The following is a 20,351-nucleotide window of genomic DNA, read 5'->3' as shown; positions in this document are numbered from 1 at the left end:
ACAAACAATAATGAGAAGTCAATTACTACAATTACATCATCAGCTCACTATACCTCTCCACTGGGAGGCTCTGAGTCTACTCTAAGTTAGGGGTGACTAGGCCATACTCAATCACGCTGGCCCAGTGCGGGTTGGTGCGTGTTTTATAACAGATTAATTTAACAAACTCGAATTATCATAGTTAATCCAAAAACTTCATAGCATGACGAAGAGTTAAGGAGGTTCAAAACTATAAAAAAAGTATAAGGCCTATAAACAAAAGACTAGCGCATAAAGGTCCTACTGTTGGGAACATTGAAGACATCATTGGTAAAGCCGACGATGTTATCTACAGAGAACTGGCTTGTGCCGGCTCTGCGAGATAAACGTTTGGAAGATTTACGGCGATAACTATATACTAAGTTCAGCACCTCGACTACTATTATTTTAATTCTCTATATATTACACAACTGCACAATTCCAATTTCCAAATAAAACTCATCAGATCTTTTCGTAATAAGAATGTAAATTTCGTTTCGCACCACACTAGTATTTATAAACGATTCGTATATTACTTATTTATAAATGTCAATACTTCTAAGGAATATTTGCGTATCTTTTCGGAAACCGGTTTTACAACTTTTTAGATGAATTTCATATATGAACTAACTATCGCCCGCGTCTACGTATACGCGGGATATAAAAACAGATAGTAACCGACTCTCAGACGTATTAATTTGCATATAAAATCTATTAGTAACTAACACTGACACCTCAAAGGCCGGTAACGCATCTGCGGTTCCTCTGGTATTGCTGTCCATGGGCGTCGTTGAACACCTCGGTGTTCCCGCTGCTCCCTTCTGTTATAAAAAAAAACATTGTGACATGAGAATTTTTATATAAAAGATTAACATACTCTACTTTAAATAGAAAACAAAGAACTACCCAATAAGAATCCAAACCTTCTCGGGTAAACGTGTAACATAAGTAGAAATGACCCAATAACTTGTGCCATTCCGTCTGTACTGAATGTACTCAGACTTCCAGTGTCCAGTGTTAGAGGTCCGACCTCTGTAACTGCCTCACGCAACGACACGCGGACAAGGGCCATACGATATGTTGCAATTCAACTATTGTAGAGTAGAGCGGTCACTTCGTGATGCCAAAGCTACCGGTTAAGGCAGAGTATACGCAATTAACTAATATATTACAATAATTATTATTAACTACTCAATCGTTAGAACATCACTAGCTATCGCATGCGACTTTGGCAGCGCGGAATGAAAAAGTAACTCCCACATAAATCAACTACCTTCCGGTAAAAATCTCTTCAAAATAGGTACCGCCGTTTCGAAGATTAACAAACGCGACATTGCAGACGGACAGATAAAAAAAATTGGTTATAAGTAGTACAGCATCATGTTCGCGTAATATGAATTTATTTTATCGCTATTACCACAGCGTCGGTGGCTCAGTGCTCAAGCACTTGACTTGCAATCTGCAGGTCCTGTGTTCGAATCCCGCCATGTACCAATGTGTTTTTCGATTTCCGATTTATCCGACGTTCTTACGGTGAAGGAAACATCGTGATGCAACCTGCACATATCTGAGAAGTAATTCAAAGATATCTGTGAAGTCAACCAACCCGCACTTGGCCAGCGTGGTTGACTATGGCCTAATCACCCTTAACTTAGGCTAGGCTCCGAGCCCCTCGGTGGGGACGTATAGTGAGCTGATGATGATGATGATTACCACATATATATATATATACTGTACATAGAAAAATTTCAATTCAAATACTTGATATAGGTAAATACAAATCGTAAGTTTGCATTTTCATATTATCCTTTCTCAATTATTTTTATTTTTTATCGTAAAAATATACCTTCGAGACACTTTCATAATTTATACAAAAGTATTGTCATCCTTTTTAATCTCTTTGACAAAACAGAGAGGAAGATATGTCAGCCCACACCCCAATTCCACAGTTAGAAATATCAATAGCTTTAGTGTATTTCAAAATACACGCTTTCTTAACATATAACCTCAAATTCGTTTAATAACATATCATTAAATTAATAAAAGATCAACTGTGCATGAAATTCGAAAACTTTCTAAACAACGCACAAACTCCGCCTTAAGCATAAGTAAACACTGCAATAATGAACCGTACCTCATGATTGTTGTCTCAGCAGATATTGGCCTGTAACACTTGTCTACATAAACTACTGACATGATACCAACTTACCTAATTAAGCTGCGAATGGATATTGGATAGAAAGTTGGGACTAATGTAATTCTGTACTTAACTAATTTTATAACTATTTATATGTAATCCTAAGAGAGATAAAGTATATATACGTAGATTAATAGGAACTTCTTAACCGTAAGGGTTTTATAGAACAATGAAGAGAAGATTTATAAATCATTAAGACACTTTTAAATTCAATATAGCAATTTCATGACGCAAATACTTTCTTTTAAGTAAACACTTATCTTACAACTTAACTTATTGTAGTCACAAAAATTACAAAGTTCCAAGTCGCAAGTTTATGTGGTCATACAAAATACAATTGTAACAATAGAGTTGCTTTGCCTATTGCATTGCGAAAGGACCAGACCGCCTGACCGCCACCGCATTGCAACCACTTAGCCGCGGTCACGGTCTTCTTGCGTATCTTATTTCGCTTATTAGTTAAAATTAGAAGAAAGAAATCGTGGTTGCGAAATATCAAGGAATGGACGAATGTTACCAGCGTGGAACATTTATTTCGCTTGGCACAAGATCGGCGAAAGTTCACTGAGCTGACGGCCAACCTCCATTAAAGGGAATGGCGCCTGGAGAGTGAGAGAGAGTTAATAATTTTCTTATAATTATCCTATCGGATGTCTTTCTTACAATATTCACTAGTTTTCAGAGTTCTTAGAATCAAGTAAGCTAGAGGAACGTCTTTAAATGTTATGAATAAAAAAAAGCTAATAATAGTCAACCACACGATTACAGAAGTCGTATTCGTATCTGCTTATTTGTTAAGTAACAACATTGAAACAAGATAAAGAGCTGAAAGCTACTTCTTACAAGAAAACCTTGGATTTCTAAAATTTAATTAACTGCTTGTTATATTTGAGTATTTCTTAGATAGAATATGTTATTTAAGTCTGCTTATTGCTATATCTATATATATAAGAATCAATTGCTGTTCGTTAGGCTCGCTAAAACTCTGAATGGCTGAACGGAACTTGATCTTGTAATGTTCATGGAGGTCTAGGGAAGGTTTATAAATTGAGAAAAATTTGAATAATCGCAGGGAACTAAGTTCTTTTTCATTTTACGCGGATGGAGTCGCGGGCGACAACTAGTCTTGAATTAATATTTAATGTATATACAAATAATACGATGCAAACTTCTAGTCATATACTACTAATGTGGTAAGTGTCAAAGGACCAATGTAATCCTATATCAAGTATGTCGAGTATCTAATTCCTTGAAACTACACACGTCAAAGCACTCCAGTGTACTCTAATTGCATCAAAGTGTTTCCCTGATTTACGAACATCAAGATCTCTGTATAATTAGACAAAATATGCAGGTTTCTTGGAGTAATGTAATGGTAGACTAGTTTGAGAGCGACGGTGGCTCAGGGGTCAAGCACTTGACTTGCAATCTGCAGGTCCCCGGTTCGAATCCCACCATGTACCAATGTGTTTTTCGATTTCCGATTTACATATGTACATTTATCCGACGTTCTTACGGTGAAGGAAAACATCGTGATGCTACCTGCTCATTTCTGAGAAGAAATCCAAAGATATGTGTTAAGTCAACCGTCCGAGCTCCGAGTAGGCTCCGAGCCCTTCAGTGGGAACGTATTGTGAGCTGATGATGATGAGACTAGTTTCAATATTTCTTTTTAGAATTATAAGCCCATTTTTTGTTACACTCAAGAGGAAATGATGGGGGGATGTTCGTTAGAAGGTATCCCCAGAACCGCTAAATAAATCTCGTTGAAATTTCGCAAAGAAGTAGAAAATAACCTGGATGAACACTCAGACTACTTACTATGTTCTTTTAACCCCAGACGAAGTCGCGTGCAACAACTAGTGTAAAGTAAAATATACCAGATGTTATTTTGATCATTTCTAATCTTATTCACCGCCGGTGGTCCTAACTCCCAGCGTACCGAATTCATCAAATACCAAAATGCCACCCACACTATATATCAAGTCCTAGGCATTGTTCTGTGGTGCTAACCAGCTCCCGACTCGCGATGGATACGTCTCGTCTGTGGCCTAGACGGCATAACTCGTCGGAATGCCTGTGACGTCACGTCTGCGTACTACGCCGACTGGCAGCACGCCAAACGTCCCGCTAAAACTAGGGCTGCTAATTCGAGAAATATGTGAACACAAGGTGCTACTCGAATGCGTATCCTCGATATATTATAGTGACATCAGGTAAAGCTTAAGCGAATATAAGGTTAATCAAAATAATACGCTGAGCTGATTATGAATACAATTTTAGACATCTTCGTTCGCTGTTCGCGTGATTTCTGAGTTACATTTTTAATTCACTTTCAAAATGGAGCACATTCTCAATTTGCCTAGATGTTTTTGGTAGAGTTCTTCTAAAATCTATATAAATGTAGAGTTTTTAAAAGACGTAACAGTACTTAATTGTGTCTAATACAATTCTGATTAAGAATCTGAGTGGAATCATGACACGTTTTATACGAAATACTCCAGGCTAGTAAAGGACACGAGAATCAAAACTAAAGTTAAATATTAATTTAAGATTAATCTAATATAGCATTGCCATCCCTACATTACAAACGTGGTATACTCTCGCACGCACAGAATCTAACAAGAGTACAACATAAAGAGTCCGAAACGTTTGTCAGTTGTTTTGCCGTCCACTAATTATCCGGCATAGGATGCCAACAATCGGAGCATCGCTAATTATTCCATGGTCGCGCTTTATTTCCATCACGACCAGTCTAGACGATCAACCCGCAATGCATTTCTTGGCGTAACTCGATTGTAAAACTAAATTAAGAACTTGAACTATTGTAGTATTTGCGAGACCGATAACTTTGATGTCTTATTTATTTGCAAGTTTATTGCTTTCCAAATATAAGTTGCTTCTTGCTCTTGAACCATGTTACTCCTTTTTTTGTTAATAAGTATAAAATGACAACGTGTTCAATACAAGAGTCGTGGTAGTTAATTTCTTGGTTAGTCAACTTTGCAGGAATTTCCAGGTATCACGTAGAGATCACGTTAGGTGAATTTTAGGCCAGGAAGTATGCAAACTTTCGTGATACATTGTAATAATATATATGTTGAGGCTAGCAATATAAATAAAACTTCATTTTTTATTTCAAATTTTAATCACAGTAAATTTAAAACCATATTAATGTATATATCTAAACTAACCATAATTTAAACAGGATTATCGCCTACGAAATAGAAAGGCTTATTTAAACAAAATATTGTCATGAAAATTGAAACGGAATGCTATTATGGGTCTTTATAAAAAGATGGACTTAATGAAAACTTCGAGCATTTTTGGAACAGCAACAATCATTATCATCGTAAGATCGACATTTCCTGATCGGCGGTTTACATTTGTTGGCAACATTTTGTTCTGAAACTCGGACACATTCAGTCGACGTACATTTGAATTTTGGTCGTTTATTCAAATTGTACCAGTAATCAGCTTTTGGTTCATTAGCGTACTTGGGTGAGGATACAGATAAGCACGAACACGATCTTTTCAATAAATTCTTAATATGCTTCCTTGTACACGATGGCATCGGAGATTTGTTTAATCTGTAAACTTGTTGGTTCTGCGCAAGACTACATTTTGAACAGACTCTTTTTGGCTTGTTTTTCCTTCTTCCACATTTCTGACAATGATCAGAGGCACTTGGATCAAATTTAATACTATGGCTTCCTTTGACGGAAATAACAGAATCCTTTGTATCCAAAGAAATGCCAGAGTTCATTTCAATATCAAATGTCAATAATTTTTCGGCAACATCGGATTTTTTTATATGTTTGCATGGAGGACTTTCTTCTACAATAGCACATTGGATCGCCGAATTACTTCCTGAACCAACACCCTCACTTTTATAAGACACAAAATCTAGTGATGACCCAAAAGAGAAACCTGAATATGAAATATTCTTTTCCACGCATTCAATATCAGCTTGGCACGTTTTCATAACACAAGATTTCCAGGAGTATGTAGATGTTGTCGAGTTAGACATTAAACTAAGAACATTATCTGCTTTTTGTTGAGTTACTTCCTTATTCACTTCAGGCTCAGATGGTTTTAGGAATGGAACATATACATTCTTAACTGAATCTATCATTCTTCTGATTAAAGAAACATCATTATTTTCGCTTGGAACTTTGCTTGTTTTGCTGCAGGTACTTCTACACCAGCTTTTCTTCTTATTAATTTTATTTTCACTTTTGCCGGGACAAATTCTTGGTACCGATCGTTTACTCGTTGTTATATGTATAGTTTTAGGCGCAATATTTTTATCAGTCACACCGCTCGACTTCCACATTACTTCAATACCTAAGGTCCCTGAGTCATTTGGGACGTGTATTAAAAATCTTTGTTTTCGTTTGTTAGCAAATGAACAAGTACTCTGAGATTGAATATTACATGGCTTTATTTCTTCATAAATATTATTAGTGAAAGATACAGAACAAGGTAGCTTCAATCCTAAATTATTTTTAATGCATGAGCATATGCAACTTTTGGGAACTTTTTGGAATATGTAATCGTATTTTGGATTTGGAGAAATGCATGAATCTTCAATCAGTTTGTTAATTTCTTGCTTCTTTTTAATATTAGCGTTTTCGAAATCACTTGTTTTTGCTTGTTCGATTTTATTAAGGTTTTCTTTATAAGGGTTATCATATACACATGTGTCATAAATTGTTCCAACGTTTCTACATTTTTCACAATTCGATTTAATCGTTTCTATAGACTCCAACGCCTTTCGCAATAAACAGGTAAAATCACTTCTACTTCTTTCTGTATCTTGTGTGATTTCAATAGTCTTACTCGGCTTTGATTCATTAATCTTACTAATTTCGTGAAGTCGTAAATGACTTGTTCGTCGTGCTAATTGAACAGGTTTCTTACCAATTTTAGTCGATACGTAAGTAAATTCATTTTTTTGTTTGCACGCTTTTTTAATCATTTTATCAATTTTAATATAACTTGGATTAAGACATTGATCTGGATTACATACAATACACGTTTGTAATCCACAGCCACTATTTTCTGGATTTGTAGGTAACTTTTCGACTTCAAAACGTCTTAAATCACTAATTGGTCGTGCTAATTTCTCGTCACACGACACTTTGTCTTCAAGGTTATTTGGTACATACGTAAAAGAATTTTTTTGTACCCATGAATCTTTAAACATATTTTCAATTTTAATTAAGTTTGGTGTTTTCGTAAACTGATTTGATTCACATTTTTTGACAATTGCATTATTATTGGAATCTGCAAACTTTGACATTTGTTGTATTCTTAAATCCGTTGTTCGACGTGCCAATTCACAAGATGGTTTGTTTGTAGGCTTATTGAGGACATAAGTAAATTCATTCTTACGTACGCAGGAATCTTTGAACATAGTATTTATGTCAACAACATTTAATATTTCTGAAGCCTTTTCTAAATCGTCCCTTTTCACATCGTTAATTGAATCACATGTACAACACTGGGCATCACGTTTCTCCTCTTTTTGAGGTATTTTAATATCGATCTTATTGAAAATGCAATTAGAGGGACCTTTAAAAATCTGTTTTATATCTTGAAATGTAGTTTCACTTGCTCTTTGTACTATATCAGCCTTTCGACACTCAACTTCGTTGGGGAAATAAGTGTGTTCACTTCTATGTTTGTACTGTTCAAATACTGCAGTGACTCCTGTTTTATTACTTTCGTAATCAACATTATCTGTTGACGTGCATGCATCACATATTGTATAAATGTAAATTATATCGGTTGATGTTTTCTTATCCATGTGGTTCACTTCATTCTTGTATACATATTTAAACTTATATTTACCACTGTTCATACTTCGCACAGACTCTTTAAGCAAATTACTGATTTCCTTCAATCTTGTTGGGCTTTCTTTTTGGAAGTTTGATTTTTTAAATACAGTATTGTTAAAAACAATTGATAATTCATCATCCATCGTGCATGTTTGTTTGCAAATTTCTTTACATTCCTCGTCATTGCTTAAAATTGCTTCCGATATTGTACTACATGTACAGGAGTATTCATTAACATTTTTGCTAATATTCTTGGTATTAGCAGTTTTGGAACTTCTAAAAATGTATGGAAAATCACTTGGTTGCTTGCAATTTTCAATGAACATTTCATTAATCTTTTGCAACGTATCCGTACTGTTTGGTTCATTTATAATGTTGTTAAAAACATATGGGAAAGGTCTATTATGCTTACAAGCTTCTTTAATCATATTGTCTATTTTTACTGTATTTACATGATTTAAAATATAAGTAAATTCTGTTACGGGTTTGCGAATATTTTTAAACATGTTTTCAATTTCTGCAGTCCTTAATGTGGCGTCTTTGTTTGGTTGATCTTCTATTTCAGTTTTGACCGTACTAAAAATATACGGGAAGTCAACTTTATTCATGCAAGAACGTTTAATCATAGCATTTATTTGAATATTTTTCAGATGATTGAAAATGTAAGTGCAACTGTATGAACGTTTACAAGCATTATTAAATAAAGCACCAATTTCAACTGAATTTGTATTACAAGGAATACATGGTGTCTTCGTTGATATTTTACTAAAAATATATGGAAATTCGGGGTTATCAAAGCAGGCCCTTTTTACCATATTGTCAATTTCATTTCTTACATAACTACTGAATATATAATCAAACATTGTAGTACGTGTAGAACATTCTTTAAAAAAATCAGTATTTAGATCTGGATGAGACTCTTCTATATTTTTATCAAGTAGATCGTGTCTTACCTTTTCCACTTTGCTAAAAATATATGAGAAATCAGGCGATTGCAAAGCAGTACTTTTCCGGTCTTCCGAATGCGTTATATTTGTCACTATAATATTATTAAATATATAAGCTGTATTCGTCATGCAAGTGCCAGCATTCTTAAACATCGATTCAACTTCAACGCCTACTGTGTTACAGGACTCAGAACATTTATCAGCAGTTACGAAATCGTCATCATCAAGGAGTTCACACATACAAGTGCTTACAGATTTCTTTGGTTCTGGTATTTCAGGTAAATCTGCATCAACCATACATTTGTTTTGCTGATCTGTTACGTCACATATACATTGGGAATCTCTTAAGTCCAACAAGATATTCGTAGGCAAATCACAAAAATTGACACTGATAGACGAGACTAAAGGTAGTCGCGTATCTTTGTTATTATTATTTTCTTCAAAAGCTTTATCGTTTATAATAATATTGACTTTACGATCGCTAGGGTAGCAACACGTTATAGTGTTCATCTTTTTTGTATTTTTCATGCTCCCAGCAGAAATACAAGATCGTAAATTAGGTTTATCCCACAGACACTTACTACATACAGGTTCAGATCTAGAATCTGGTGGTTGATAAATCAATTCTGGTTTTTTATAATTGTCATTCTGATCGTTTACGTTCTCAGGTCCACAACTTTGTCCACTTTCACTACTTGAATCTGAACAGGAACATTCTAAATTTTGATCATTGTCATTGTTTGCATTTTGACTGTTAACGGATTTAGTTTTCATAGGGTTTCTCTTGTCTGTCCTAACCGTAACTATTTTTCGTTTCTGTCGAACAGTACCATCTTCGTTGGCTATTCGGGATACTTTTATAATTTCTTTGTACTTACTTTCGTAACTTCCCAGTCTATTTTCAACTTTAGAATTAACACTGAAAGTGCTATCTTGGATAGAAAGTTTACTAAATTCTGTAGAATATTTGCGTATGTTTTGTGAACAAGCAGCAACGTTTTCTTTTTGATTCATAGGTAAATTACAAGCACATTCGAAAATTATTTCTTCCAAAACTTTCTTTAACCAAGTCAGTATAATGTTACTATTGCAAGGCGGAATATCTATTGGAATCTTTATTTCTTCCTCTTTGGGCAACTTGGTGTCCTGTATTTTTTTATCTGGTTCTATATTAAAGCTTTGATCAGGTATTTCAGCTTGACATACCTCTTGTGTTGACATAAATATTGGAGAGCATGAACAAATATTTTCATCCATTGTTTTATTCCACGTTTCGTCAAAGTATGGCGCATTTCCAAATGTATCCTCATTGCTTGGTTTATATTCGCCTCGGTTCTTTAATTCATTTGTGTCCTTTTCTTCTATCTTATTAAAGTTTATATTGGGTTCCTTCATATATTCTTCTATCTTTTCCTTTGGTATTTCTTGCTCTTCATTAATTTTTCCTAATTCATTGAAGTCTTTAGGACGTTTCATTTCTTTTTTATCATCAAATTTAACTTCAAATGACGGAGGCGTTGCGGGTGGAACGTTTTCTTTACCATCTGTATTCGCTTCTTCTTTATCCGCCGCGTCTTTACTTTGCTTTTTAATCTTTAACTCTTTAAAACGTTTTAATCTGAAATTATCCTCCCTCTCCATTTCTTCTAATTCAAATAAAATATAACGTATGCTCAGCATTGCACGTGGCATAACCGACTTTGAAAGTACATTCAATCTCCTGCAAAAAGATTCACTTTCCTTTATATTCATTTAAACAAGGCCACCGATAAAATACCCTTTACAATTTACCAATAAAATATGTATATACCCTGTAATATGGTACAAAAGTATATGAAAAATAAATAACGTACATGTTATTTAATACCAGCATTTATCAAGCCTTATTAAATATTTCGGACTGAACGAGAGCTTCCTAATAATTTTAGACAACGTAAAGTATACTTAACGTATAGGTTAATACCTTACTGTACATTTAATTATTTATGAAAGTATTGGTGCCCGTGTAGATTATATTGTAATACAAATAATACAAGTATTGAAAAGGCAAAAATTGCAATCCTTGACTAATTTACTTTTCTCGCAAGATAACATATTTAGTTGTGACCCTGAATGGGTCTATAATTATTTAATAACAGAAGCATTAATTAAACAATTGAAAAATGTACAGCCTAAAATAATTTTTAAATCACAGATTAAAAAAATTGCAATATTTTTATTTAAGGAGTAAATATATAAACATTGGTTGTTAATATTGAAAAAAAAATCTCATTCATTTGCAATAAATAAAAAAATACTTACAAAGAAAATCACTAAACGAATTGTTATGTTTTATTCAACTAATTTAATATCTGCTTTCTCCAAAAGGAATAAGAGGAATTATAGTTTATTTTTGTATATATTTCTCGGCAATAACGCAATGTTATACAATTTTTATATATTAATATGTTGCATTTTATTTTACCTACACAAGTTACATTTGTAAAAATGGTTGTAGGGAATTCAAATCAATTTAGTACTTCTTCTTCTTCTAGATCTATGTCATCATCTCGATCTATATCAACAATATCTCCAACGGGATCGTGTATTTTCTCTGTTACAATAGTAGTTTCTATTTCCTCCCGTACGGTACCATCACTGTTGGTAAATCGTTTAATTTTTGAAGTCTTAACTTTCCTTTCGAAGTATCCACCTGAACTCTCTGCTGAAATATTGTTTTTCTCAATATTCGATTCGCTCTTCTGTTTCGATTCTGTTTCTATTTCCTCTTTTACAATATCATCTGCCTTAATATCTTTGTCAACGTCATCCTTACTATCATCTTTGCTTTCTTCATCACTATGAACGCAACCACATGTTTCACATTTCCCTTCGCACAGACAAGTTCGACCATTTTCATTTTGTTCAGTTATCTTTTTTAAATTATCACTCAATGTTACACAGGCGTTTATAAAGTTTTCGATATCTCTAGATATACAATGTTTTGTAAATGCCTTAGCCACGTTTTTAGTTTGATCAATTTTTTGTAACAACGACATTAATATTTGTTTATTTTTTTCGTTTCCAGTCAAATCTGTTGTGCCTGATGAGAAATATGTGGTTATAGGCAAAAGTACAGGAGACTTATGTCGGTCATAACAGTTTTTAGATTTCTGTAAAACGCTTGAAAAATATTGAGCTAATTTAGAACAATCCTCAACATCGATCGTTGAACCGTGACCGTTTGATGCATTCCCTTCGTCACTTCCAAGTCCGTTGTTAAATTTACAAATATTACCTGCTAAGTTAAGTACAAGATTTTTAATTTCATCACACTGGTTATTTTCAAAATGTAAGCTTCTTGAAGATATTGTGTTACTTAATTTTGAATCAAAATTTATAGTCCTATTTTCTTTTATATAATCGATTGTTAAACTTCGACGATTGTCAAAGTTATATTCAGTAAAGTAATTTTGTATTAATAATAGAATTTTGAAAATATCGTATTCACATAATTCTTTGTGACTGATCAATAGTTTCATAAAATCTAGTAAATACTCGTTGCTTGAATTTTTTTCCATTGCATAAAATATGAAATTCGATATTTCTTTCGTAGTATCTTCGCTTATATTTATACTGAATGATTCGATTTTCTGATTATAAGTTATCTTATAATATTGTTTAACATCTCGTATAAATGATTTGGTACATTTGTGAGTTTTGAAATAATCTATTAAATTATTCCTTAACATTATTTTAAGATCGTTATACGTTTGTTTTTCATTAAGTGACGAAGACGTAATTGAATAACGTGCCATCCGTGTCATTAATATCTCGATATTTTTCCTCTGCCTGCGGACAATCACTTATCTTAATATCGCATATATAAAAATATACAAAATTTTTCTTTCTAAAGGTAACTTCTAAGGACTATGCGTAAAAATATTAAAGAGTTTAATAAATTTGAAAAATCCTATTTTGGTCATTGTATTATTTACAATGTTTACTAAGCAATTTTTTTATTTTATGTTACGTGAGACATTTAAGTCCTTGTTTGGCGTCGGCACCGACTTGTCTGACGGCCGCGAAATATTATACCAGTCCAACTCACCGTGATGAAGGGCCCCCAATGGGCTCGAAACTAGTCGGTGCCGACATCGTCAATTGCGTAAATGTTCAACCATTTATATATTTGTTCAGAAAGCAATGTTTAAAGTTTTGATTTGATTCTAATATTCAAAATAGTAAAATGATCGTATTGTATTTTTAAGAAATGTCAACTCTTATTAATAGTAAATTTTACAATATTTTAACTACAAGTCATTGTAAAAAATTTAATTTACATGTAAATTTAGTAAGAAAGAAATTCCAGTTATTTTGCTTTTGTTATAGATTGTCATTTGTAATTGTCGTGTGATTGTATATCATTTAAAAAGTGCTTTCATTTCTTCTGTTTCGAACAGATTTTTTTCATCTAACTGATACTTTTCGTAGAGTTCTTCAATATCTTGAACTTTAAATACTTCACTCGATAACTCTTTACAAATTGGACAATTCGTACAAAAATATTTAGATTTTAAATATTCCATGTCTATATTTAGACTAGATTCTGATAAATCGTTCTTTAATAATAAACTGTCACATAGTACAGTATTTAATTGTTTATCTATTTCCTGCACTTTTGTTTGCTGCGTTGGAATATTGCAATTTTTAATTTTCATCATTTGTATTCTTGTTTCACGCGAAGGTGTAGATTTCGAAGAAGACGTAGACGGTTCATATAACATCTTATCATTTGGGACACTTATATTACTTGCATTTTCAATTATTTTAGTTTCCTTTTGTATCTTTATAGTTTTCTTTACTTCTCTGTACGTGCCGTCTTTATTTCTGATTCTCACTATTTTAGTAATTTCTTTAATTTCTACTTCAACTGGGTCCATATTTTCCTTTTCATCGGGAGGCAGCGCTACTTTTTTATCTGGTTCTACTTTATCTTCTGCTGGTATATCTGCCTTGGCATTGTCTTTGTTATCTGGTTCATCCAACTTTGGTTCTGGTTTTATACTCTCGTACAATTTGTTCTTAAGCTCTTCGCCTAATTCTAAAAAATCTTTGATATCCGCCTCAGAAAACTTTTTATCATCTATACTATTGACTAATTGTAATATATCCTTAACGTGGTCATTCATCGCGAGGCGCATTGGTTTATTTTCATCTTCTTCGCAAATAAACGAGCAGTCTTTTGAACATTCATCAGTGTCTTTTCCACCTTTTCCCTTTACTTCTAAAATCATCTTTCGTCGATAAAATTCGTCTCTGGCCAGTTCTTCCAGAGCGTCAATAATGTACGTGCACGTTGCTTTACATTTTGGTACAACCACTTTTCCTAAAACGTTCATTTTCCTGCGGCAAATAACTTTATTTGTAGACAACATCCATCTTGAGACTACTAAAAATCTTGTCCCTCCATAAGGACTGCACGGGCTTAAATAACTTGACAGAATATTTTCCATATTTTCTTTAAAGCTTTGTAGAGTTTGGTGTTAACACATTTAATAAAAAAAGGAATATTATAAGTAGTTACAACAGTAAAAAAAAAACATCACAAATTAAATACAAGTATCATCGCTACATTGTCAAGGCGGTGTTAAAATATTAAAGGATAAATAAGAAAATTTAAACGTGCGATATCTTCTTATCTTAATGTTTCACTGCCTTATTTTACCCTATTTTTTAACAAACTTTATAATAAAACTATAATCAACAACCAAAATCATTGCAATATTTAATAAAAAGTTCCCGCCCAGTCCTTAGAGGGGAAGGGTAATAAATCGGCAGCTTTATGATGAAAATACTAACTACATGAGAAAAATAGCAAATTAAATAGACAACAAATAGGCATATTTCCGAAAATGCTTTTTAGATCGACACATTAAATTTCGTTGCGAAATAATAAACCGTGAGTTTCCGAGACCAAAACCTCTGTATAAAACATAGGTGTCCAGTGTAACGAAGAATTAATTAAAAAAATCTACTGAACTAGTTTAGAGAAAATTACGTAAGTATGACATTACTATAAAAAAAACAGTTTTTTTGCCACAAAAAAATTTCTTCGAATTAAGGGTTTAACAGAGATTTTGATATCGAAAACTCACGGTAAATTAGATGAAAACAAAAATTTATTTAAATTCTTTTCAACCAAGCAAGTAGTCGTAATTACCCGACAGCCAAATTCATTATTCGGTTACTCCTTTTAGTTACGATTATGAAAACTGAGGTTATCTGTTACTATAAAACAAAAAACCTCCAACGTCCTAGTGAACTGGATGGAACTAACGAACTACGATAATATTTAATCATAAGAACTTTATATCACTCACTTGTTGGCAGATTTTTGCATTTCTTCGACCAATTTGAAATTCTTACGAAGCTCCACCATTAATATAATACGTTTTAATAATTCAAGCCAAGCCTTTTTCGTATCTAAAATCATCTGACCTCCCTTCCCTATTCCAAGATGTTCATATGGGTGAGTGTTATTCTAGAAAAAGATTAAACATTTATTATCCTTTATAGCTGTCGCCCGCGACTCCGTCCGCGTATAATTAAATAAAAACATAATTAGTTCCCGACAGTTATTCGATTTTTTCTCACCTTTTAAACCTTCCCTAGACCTCCGCGATCATTTGAAGACCAAGATAAGATAAATCCGTTCAGTCGTTCTCGAATTTTAGCGAGACTAACGAACAGCGATCTTTATATATGTATATATAATAGATTACTTATAACATTGGATATTTCGAGAAAATTATAAATTATCACCGGCAAGTATTTATCGTTATTCAAGATGGCGGAGTAAATCTATACAGTCGACATGTGGACATGCCTTAACTGACCGAATAGACATTGCGCGTGGAACGATACTCGGAACGTAAGCATACTACGCGACATTTACGTTGCCTCTACGGAGGATTGCCCATAATAAAAGATTGAAAACTTTTATTAATACTATAGTAAAATTAGTTGTCACTAAAGTAAATGACGTATTACTACCGTTACAAGATTTGGATTCATACAGAAACTATATTGTTCAATTCTAACACTTCCTAGCTTTTTTGTCCTACAATCTTTATAATTTCTTCAAATACTTTTTGCTATCTTAGTTTCCAGTTAAGTTAGAAAGAGGAAAGATTTTATTGTTTGCACTGAATAATCCCCGAAACTATTGAACTGATTTAAAAAGTTCTTTCACTGTTGGGAAGCTATAATATATCCCGGGGTGTCATATAGCCGGCTATATTTATTACTAGTTTTTTTTTCCGCGCGGTGAAAGTGCAGGAATGATTATTAGGTATTTAATAATGGCGCATGTCAAAGATAACATAAAAATAATATAACATAAATATGTCAAACTTACTTCTATTATTGAATACTTTACTATTTTCACTCCTGATGCGGTTCTCGTAGATGATGTCACACATATTTCAGCCTGAAAAATAATCGACCAGTATCATTGAATGATTTGTTAAAAACAAAACAAAATATTAAAGTTACATAAAAACTTTTACACATTTTAGGCAAAACTAGAAAGAAATCGCTTTTTAATTCAGTCGCGTGATAACCACAGATATGACAATGATAGTCATATACATCCATATATCCGTCTAAGCTATTCGATTTAAATTTTTAACAAATAATATCATAGCCTCCGTGGCGCAATTGGTTAGCGCGTTCGGCTGTTAACCGAAAGGTTGGTGGTTCAAGCCCACCCGGGGGCGAAAGAATTTTTGATGATTTTAAATTGTCACCCAAGAAAATAAAACGAAAAAAAAGAACAAAATAGTTTTTATCTCCCTATCTATCTATATACACATTATATATATACATATTAATTAAATTGGAGTGTCTGTATGTAACATCGTACTTAAGATGTGTGCGTAGCTGATAATATAAATAATAATAAAATAAATCGTCGTATTTGTTCCGGGACAATTTCCAAAATAGCAAGACCGATTTTAACGAGACTTGATGGGAAGGTGATACACGCGGGCATATTATAGCCTACGCTGCGCTGACTAAGTCGCAGGCGACCGCTGGACTTTGTATACTTTCGATAGTTTTATAAGGATTAAAAAAATTACCTGGTTGGGACAACCTTCAAGCACCATTTCGTTCAGACTGGGATTGAAATATCGACATCTTGCCAACATGATAAAGGCCTCGCACATATCTTCGCTGAAGTTCTTATACACACTAAAAGAAAATTTCAATCATAAATAAACGTAACCGGGGACGAGGGTACCATGAAAGGTGGAGATACTACTTGTCCCATTTAGGCTGACCTTCTATGGTTGTACATACCCATCGATCTGTAGCGCGATATTCCTCAGCTCTGTCATGGCTGCGACTGCAGTCCATTTCATGAGCTTCTTGCCGAGGTTGGCGAGATGCAGCCGATTCCGCATCTGCTGTAACGCAACCAGCGACGGCATGCAAGGGTATCGCGTAACACCGAAAGTGTTATCTTCCTCATCTGTAGACAGACATAGATAATAGAGCCAACAGGATTCAAATTGTCTACTGGTACTAGGTAACAAGTCGTGTAGTATGTGGCTGAATTCTACTTAAAATTTGTTATTTACTATTATCTGAGAAGAGATTTAAAGATATGTGTGAAGTCAACCAACCCGCATTGGGCTAGCGTGGTTGACTATGACCTTGTCCTAACTTAGGGTGGCCTCCGAGCCCCGTATAGTGAGCTAATGATGAATTTGTTTTTTGTTGTTGCTGTTTAAAATTTTGGTAAAGATGTGTTTTTTGCTATCTTATTATATTTAGGTTTTTTAATATGTTGTTTTGTTCTTCGGCGTTACTCTGTGGCTATGGTAGTGTCATTTCGAGGATTTATTGTCCTGCTCTTTACTACTCCTCTGTGGCAATGGTATTCAACGTTCGAGACATTTGAGTCCAATATGTCGTGATAACTCAGTCGGGAGACAGGCCTCTCATGCATAAGGATTTCGGTTTAATCCTCTATCGCTATTTGAATTACAAATCTTTGAATTTATGTATAGAATTTATCATGAGGAACTATACCTATGAAAGGATGGTCTATGGTAAATCTAGTAATGTTTTCTAGATTATTGTCTATGGTAACTTAGAAATAGGATATATTATTTGATAGGCGATTAAGGAATACACATAACCGTCTCCGTGCTTATTTGCTTCTTCCTCATCCTATATGGAATCTTCTTTGAATCCTATGATTCAAAAGAAGCAAATAAGTACCACGCAAAATGTAAATCCATAATTTCTGTCCCTCTGTGTTTTGGGCGTAAGTTATTTGACAAATACGTGATATATTTATGCTTAAATATGAATAAAATGTTTTTGCTACTGTAACTATGTACGATTAATGATAAATTAATTTACCGTCATCTTCTTTGAACATTTTGGATTAGTTAATATAAGTTGCTTCAAAATATGTTTTTTGGCTTATAAATTGCGTTTAAATGTATAAGATCTTGCAGATTATTCACCAGTTACAAAGGAAATTATGATATAGTACAACTTTATAAGTATTTTAAGGTATAGATTTTAGGTTATATTTGCATTGTTAAGGCATTTTTTTCATTAAATTTCTAATCTTGCGCATTTTCACTATATCATTCTTATTTAAATAACTAATATAATAATAAAATAAAATACATTTTGTAATTTTGATTGCCAAATAAATTAATGACAGTTTTATTCTTCTATCAGCAATCGTGTTTTTAAACATTTATTCAAAGAGTTTACAAATGTTTTAGTAAAGTTTGATGTATTCGACCTCTTTCAAAGAGGCTCCTTAGTAGCCAAAGAGTTTCTATAGAAAATATCGAACTGGCCACTAAGAATATTGGACTTTCATTTATATGAAAGCAGTGAGAAAAAAGATCGCTCGGGATACAGAAAATAATTTTGCAATTCAATTAAGAGGATTCGTATTAGATTAGTGATAAAATAGTAAGTAAATTAAGAGGAATAAATATTAAAATTGATCTTTAATTTGCTAAACATCTTGTTTAGAATTTGAGTTTTCACAGGTAGCGTTAAGTTGATGTCTGAATCAATTAAATTTCCAATTTTGAGCAATTAACCTCTCCGACGCGGGCGCGGTAATTCCCCGTAAGAGCGCCGAGCCCACCAGCCTCACTTCTTAATAGGGATTAATTAATATTATAGGGCCTTGAGACTAGAGACTTGTGCTTATGTCAAATTAACGTTTGCTTTCCACTGTCTATAAAATCATATTTTCATCCCTCTCTCTTGCTTTGAAAAGAATAGAGACATCAAATGTTCAATACTATTTTTTCAGAAGTTGAATTTCCCGGGACTTTTATAAATTCTTATAATAATTCAACAGTTTATCTGGGTCGGTAAGAGAAGCGATGCGATACGATAAAGAGTAAAAACTATAATACATACATAGGCGTAGACATAAAAACATGACAAGACAGCATCGGAATAAAAAGTATTTTGTAACATCATTCTAAAAATGCCAACATAAAAATATCTTGTGTTTTTTTATTACAACAAAGGACATCTACAGACTAGATCCGTACTCATTTTTGCACATATTCCTTATGCTAAATTACAATAGTGGTTTTTACAATATAATATTCCTTATCACATTTTTTTTTCTTTTTTATTTTAGTTACAAAAACCTGTGATTATGGAGGTAGCAGCGCAGCATAAGTCGCTCCACAAATCACGTGTTAAACATTATTGCCGGGTGGGTAATGGTTTTAAATACCCTAAACATCTGTAAACTATCTGGTTTTTTTTTAATAATCAGTACGAAGACAATATGGTTTGCGTAGGCGTATGTATGCCTTTGGGTTATTGTTTAAGATAATAATATGCTGTACGCAAGTATTTCTGCAAGGGAAACCCATGGTTATTAAGCTTTTATTGACTTCCCCCAATGTGCGACGTATTCACCTGCCCCAAAATGAAACAGGTCCTCATTATATTGGTTAAAGGGTTGTGATATTCATATGTTTTTAAAGAAGATATTTACTTGTACAGATAATTGTACAATTACATTGTATTTTATTAATTATCATCATCTTAACACGGTAACATAACTTAGTCCAATTTTACGCAAAATTAGTTCTCTTTACTTTTGAAGTATATAATATAAGGAAATTAAAAAGCATTTCAATTTAAAAATTATTATAAGTAAACTTTTAGTACACAGAATATTACTCGCAGTAATAAAAAAATAATTAGTAGCCTATGTGTTCTCCCAAACTATGTTCCACATCAATGCCAAATTTCGACAAGATCGATGCAGCCGCTCTGGAGACCTTCAAACAAACA

The 20,351-nt window shown here is 33.3% G+C and overlaps 2 protein-coding genes and 1 non-coding gene across 3 annotated transcripts; 1 reads left to right on the top strand and 2 right to left on the bottom strand.

Annotated features, from left to right (window-relative positions):
* Positions 1–5,353: 5,353 nt before the first annotated feature.
* Positions 5,354–18,727, bottom strand: LOC106123799 (uncharacterized). The gene is made up of 9 exons (XM_013320206.1): positions 18,420–18,727; positions 17,349–17,520; positions 17,129–17,240; positions 16,405–16,476; positions 15,368–15,528; positions 13,417–14,390; positions 11,525–12,087; positions 10,797–10,816; positions 5,354–10,725 (listed from the first exon to the last, which is right to left on the bottom strand). Exons 1-9 carry the CDS (start codon positions 18,436–18,438, stop codon positions 5,520–5,522), a joined length of 7,299 nt encoding a protein of 2,432 aa, XP_013175660.1. The 5' UTR covers positions 18,439–18,727; the 3' UTR covers positions 5,354–5,519.
* Positions 11,288–13,412, bottom strand: LOC106124713 (uncharacterized). Its single transcript, XM_013321634.1, has 2 exons — positions 13,328–13,412; positions 11,288–12,836 (listed from the first exon to the last, which is right to left on the bottom strand). Coding segments are annotated over exons 1-2 (1,326 nt in total). The 5' UTR covers positions 13,330–13,412; the 3' UTR covers positions 11,288–11,512.
* Positions 16,692–16,765, top strand: TRNAN-GUU (transfer RNA asparagine (anticodon GUU)). Its single transcript has one exon. It is a non-coding gene; the product is annotated as a tRNA-Asn (tRNA).
* Positions 18,728–20,351: the final 1,624 nt, after the last annotated feature.

Source organism: Papilio xuthus, unplaced genomic scaffold (genome assembly GCF_000836235.2).
Source record: "Papilio xuthus unplaced genomic scaffold, Pxut_1.1 DF825946.1, whole genome shotgun sequence".
Classification (NCBI taxonomy): domain Eukaryota; kingdom Metazoa; phylum Arthropoda; class Insecta; order Lepidoptera; family Papilionidae; genus Papilio; species Papilio xuthus.
The sequence above is the reverse complement of the archived record's forward strand: the minus strand, read 5'-3'. Positions and strand labels throughout refer to the sequence as shown.

What these genes read in the sequence shown, in the direction of transcription:
- LOC106123799 (XM_013320206.1), bottom strand. An exon ending in ATCGCGCTACAGATCGATGG is followed by an intron (nt 17,241 to 17,348) that starts GTATGTACAACC and finishes ATTTTCTTTTAG; the next exon opens with TGTGTATAAGAACTTCAGCG. An exon ending in GGTATATACATATTTTATTG is followed by an intron (nt 10,726 to 10,796) that starts GTAAATTGTAAA and finishes ATCTTTTTGCAG; the next exon opens with GAGATTGAATGTACTTTCAA.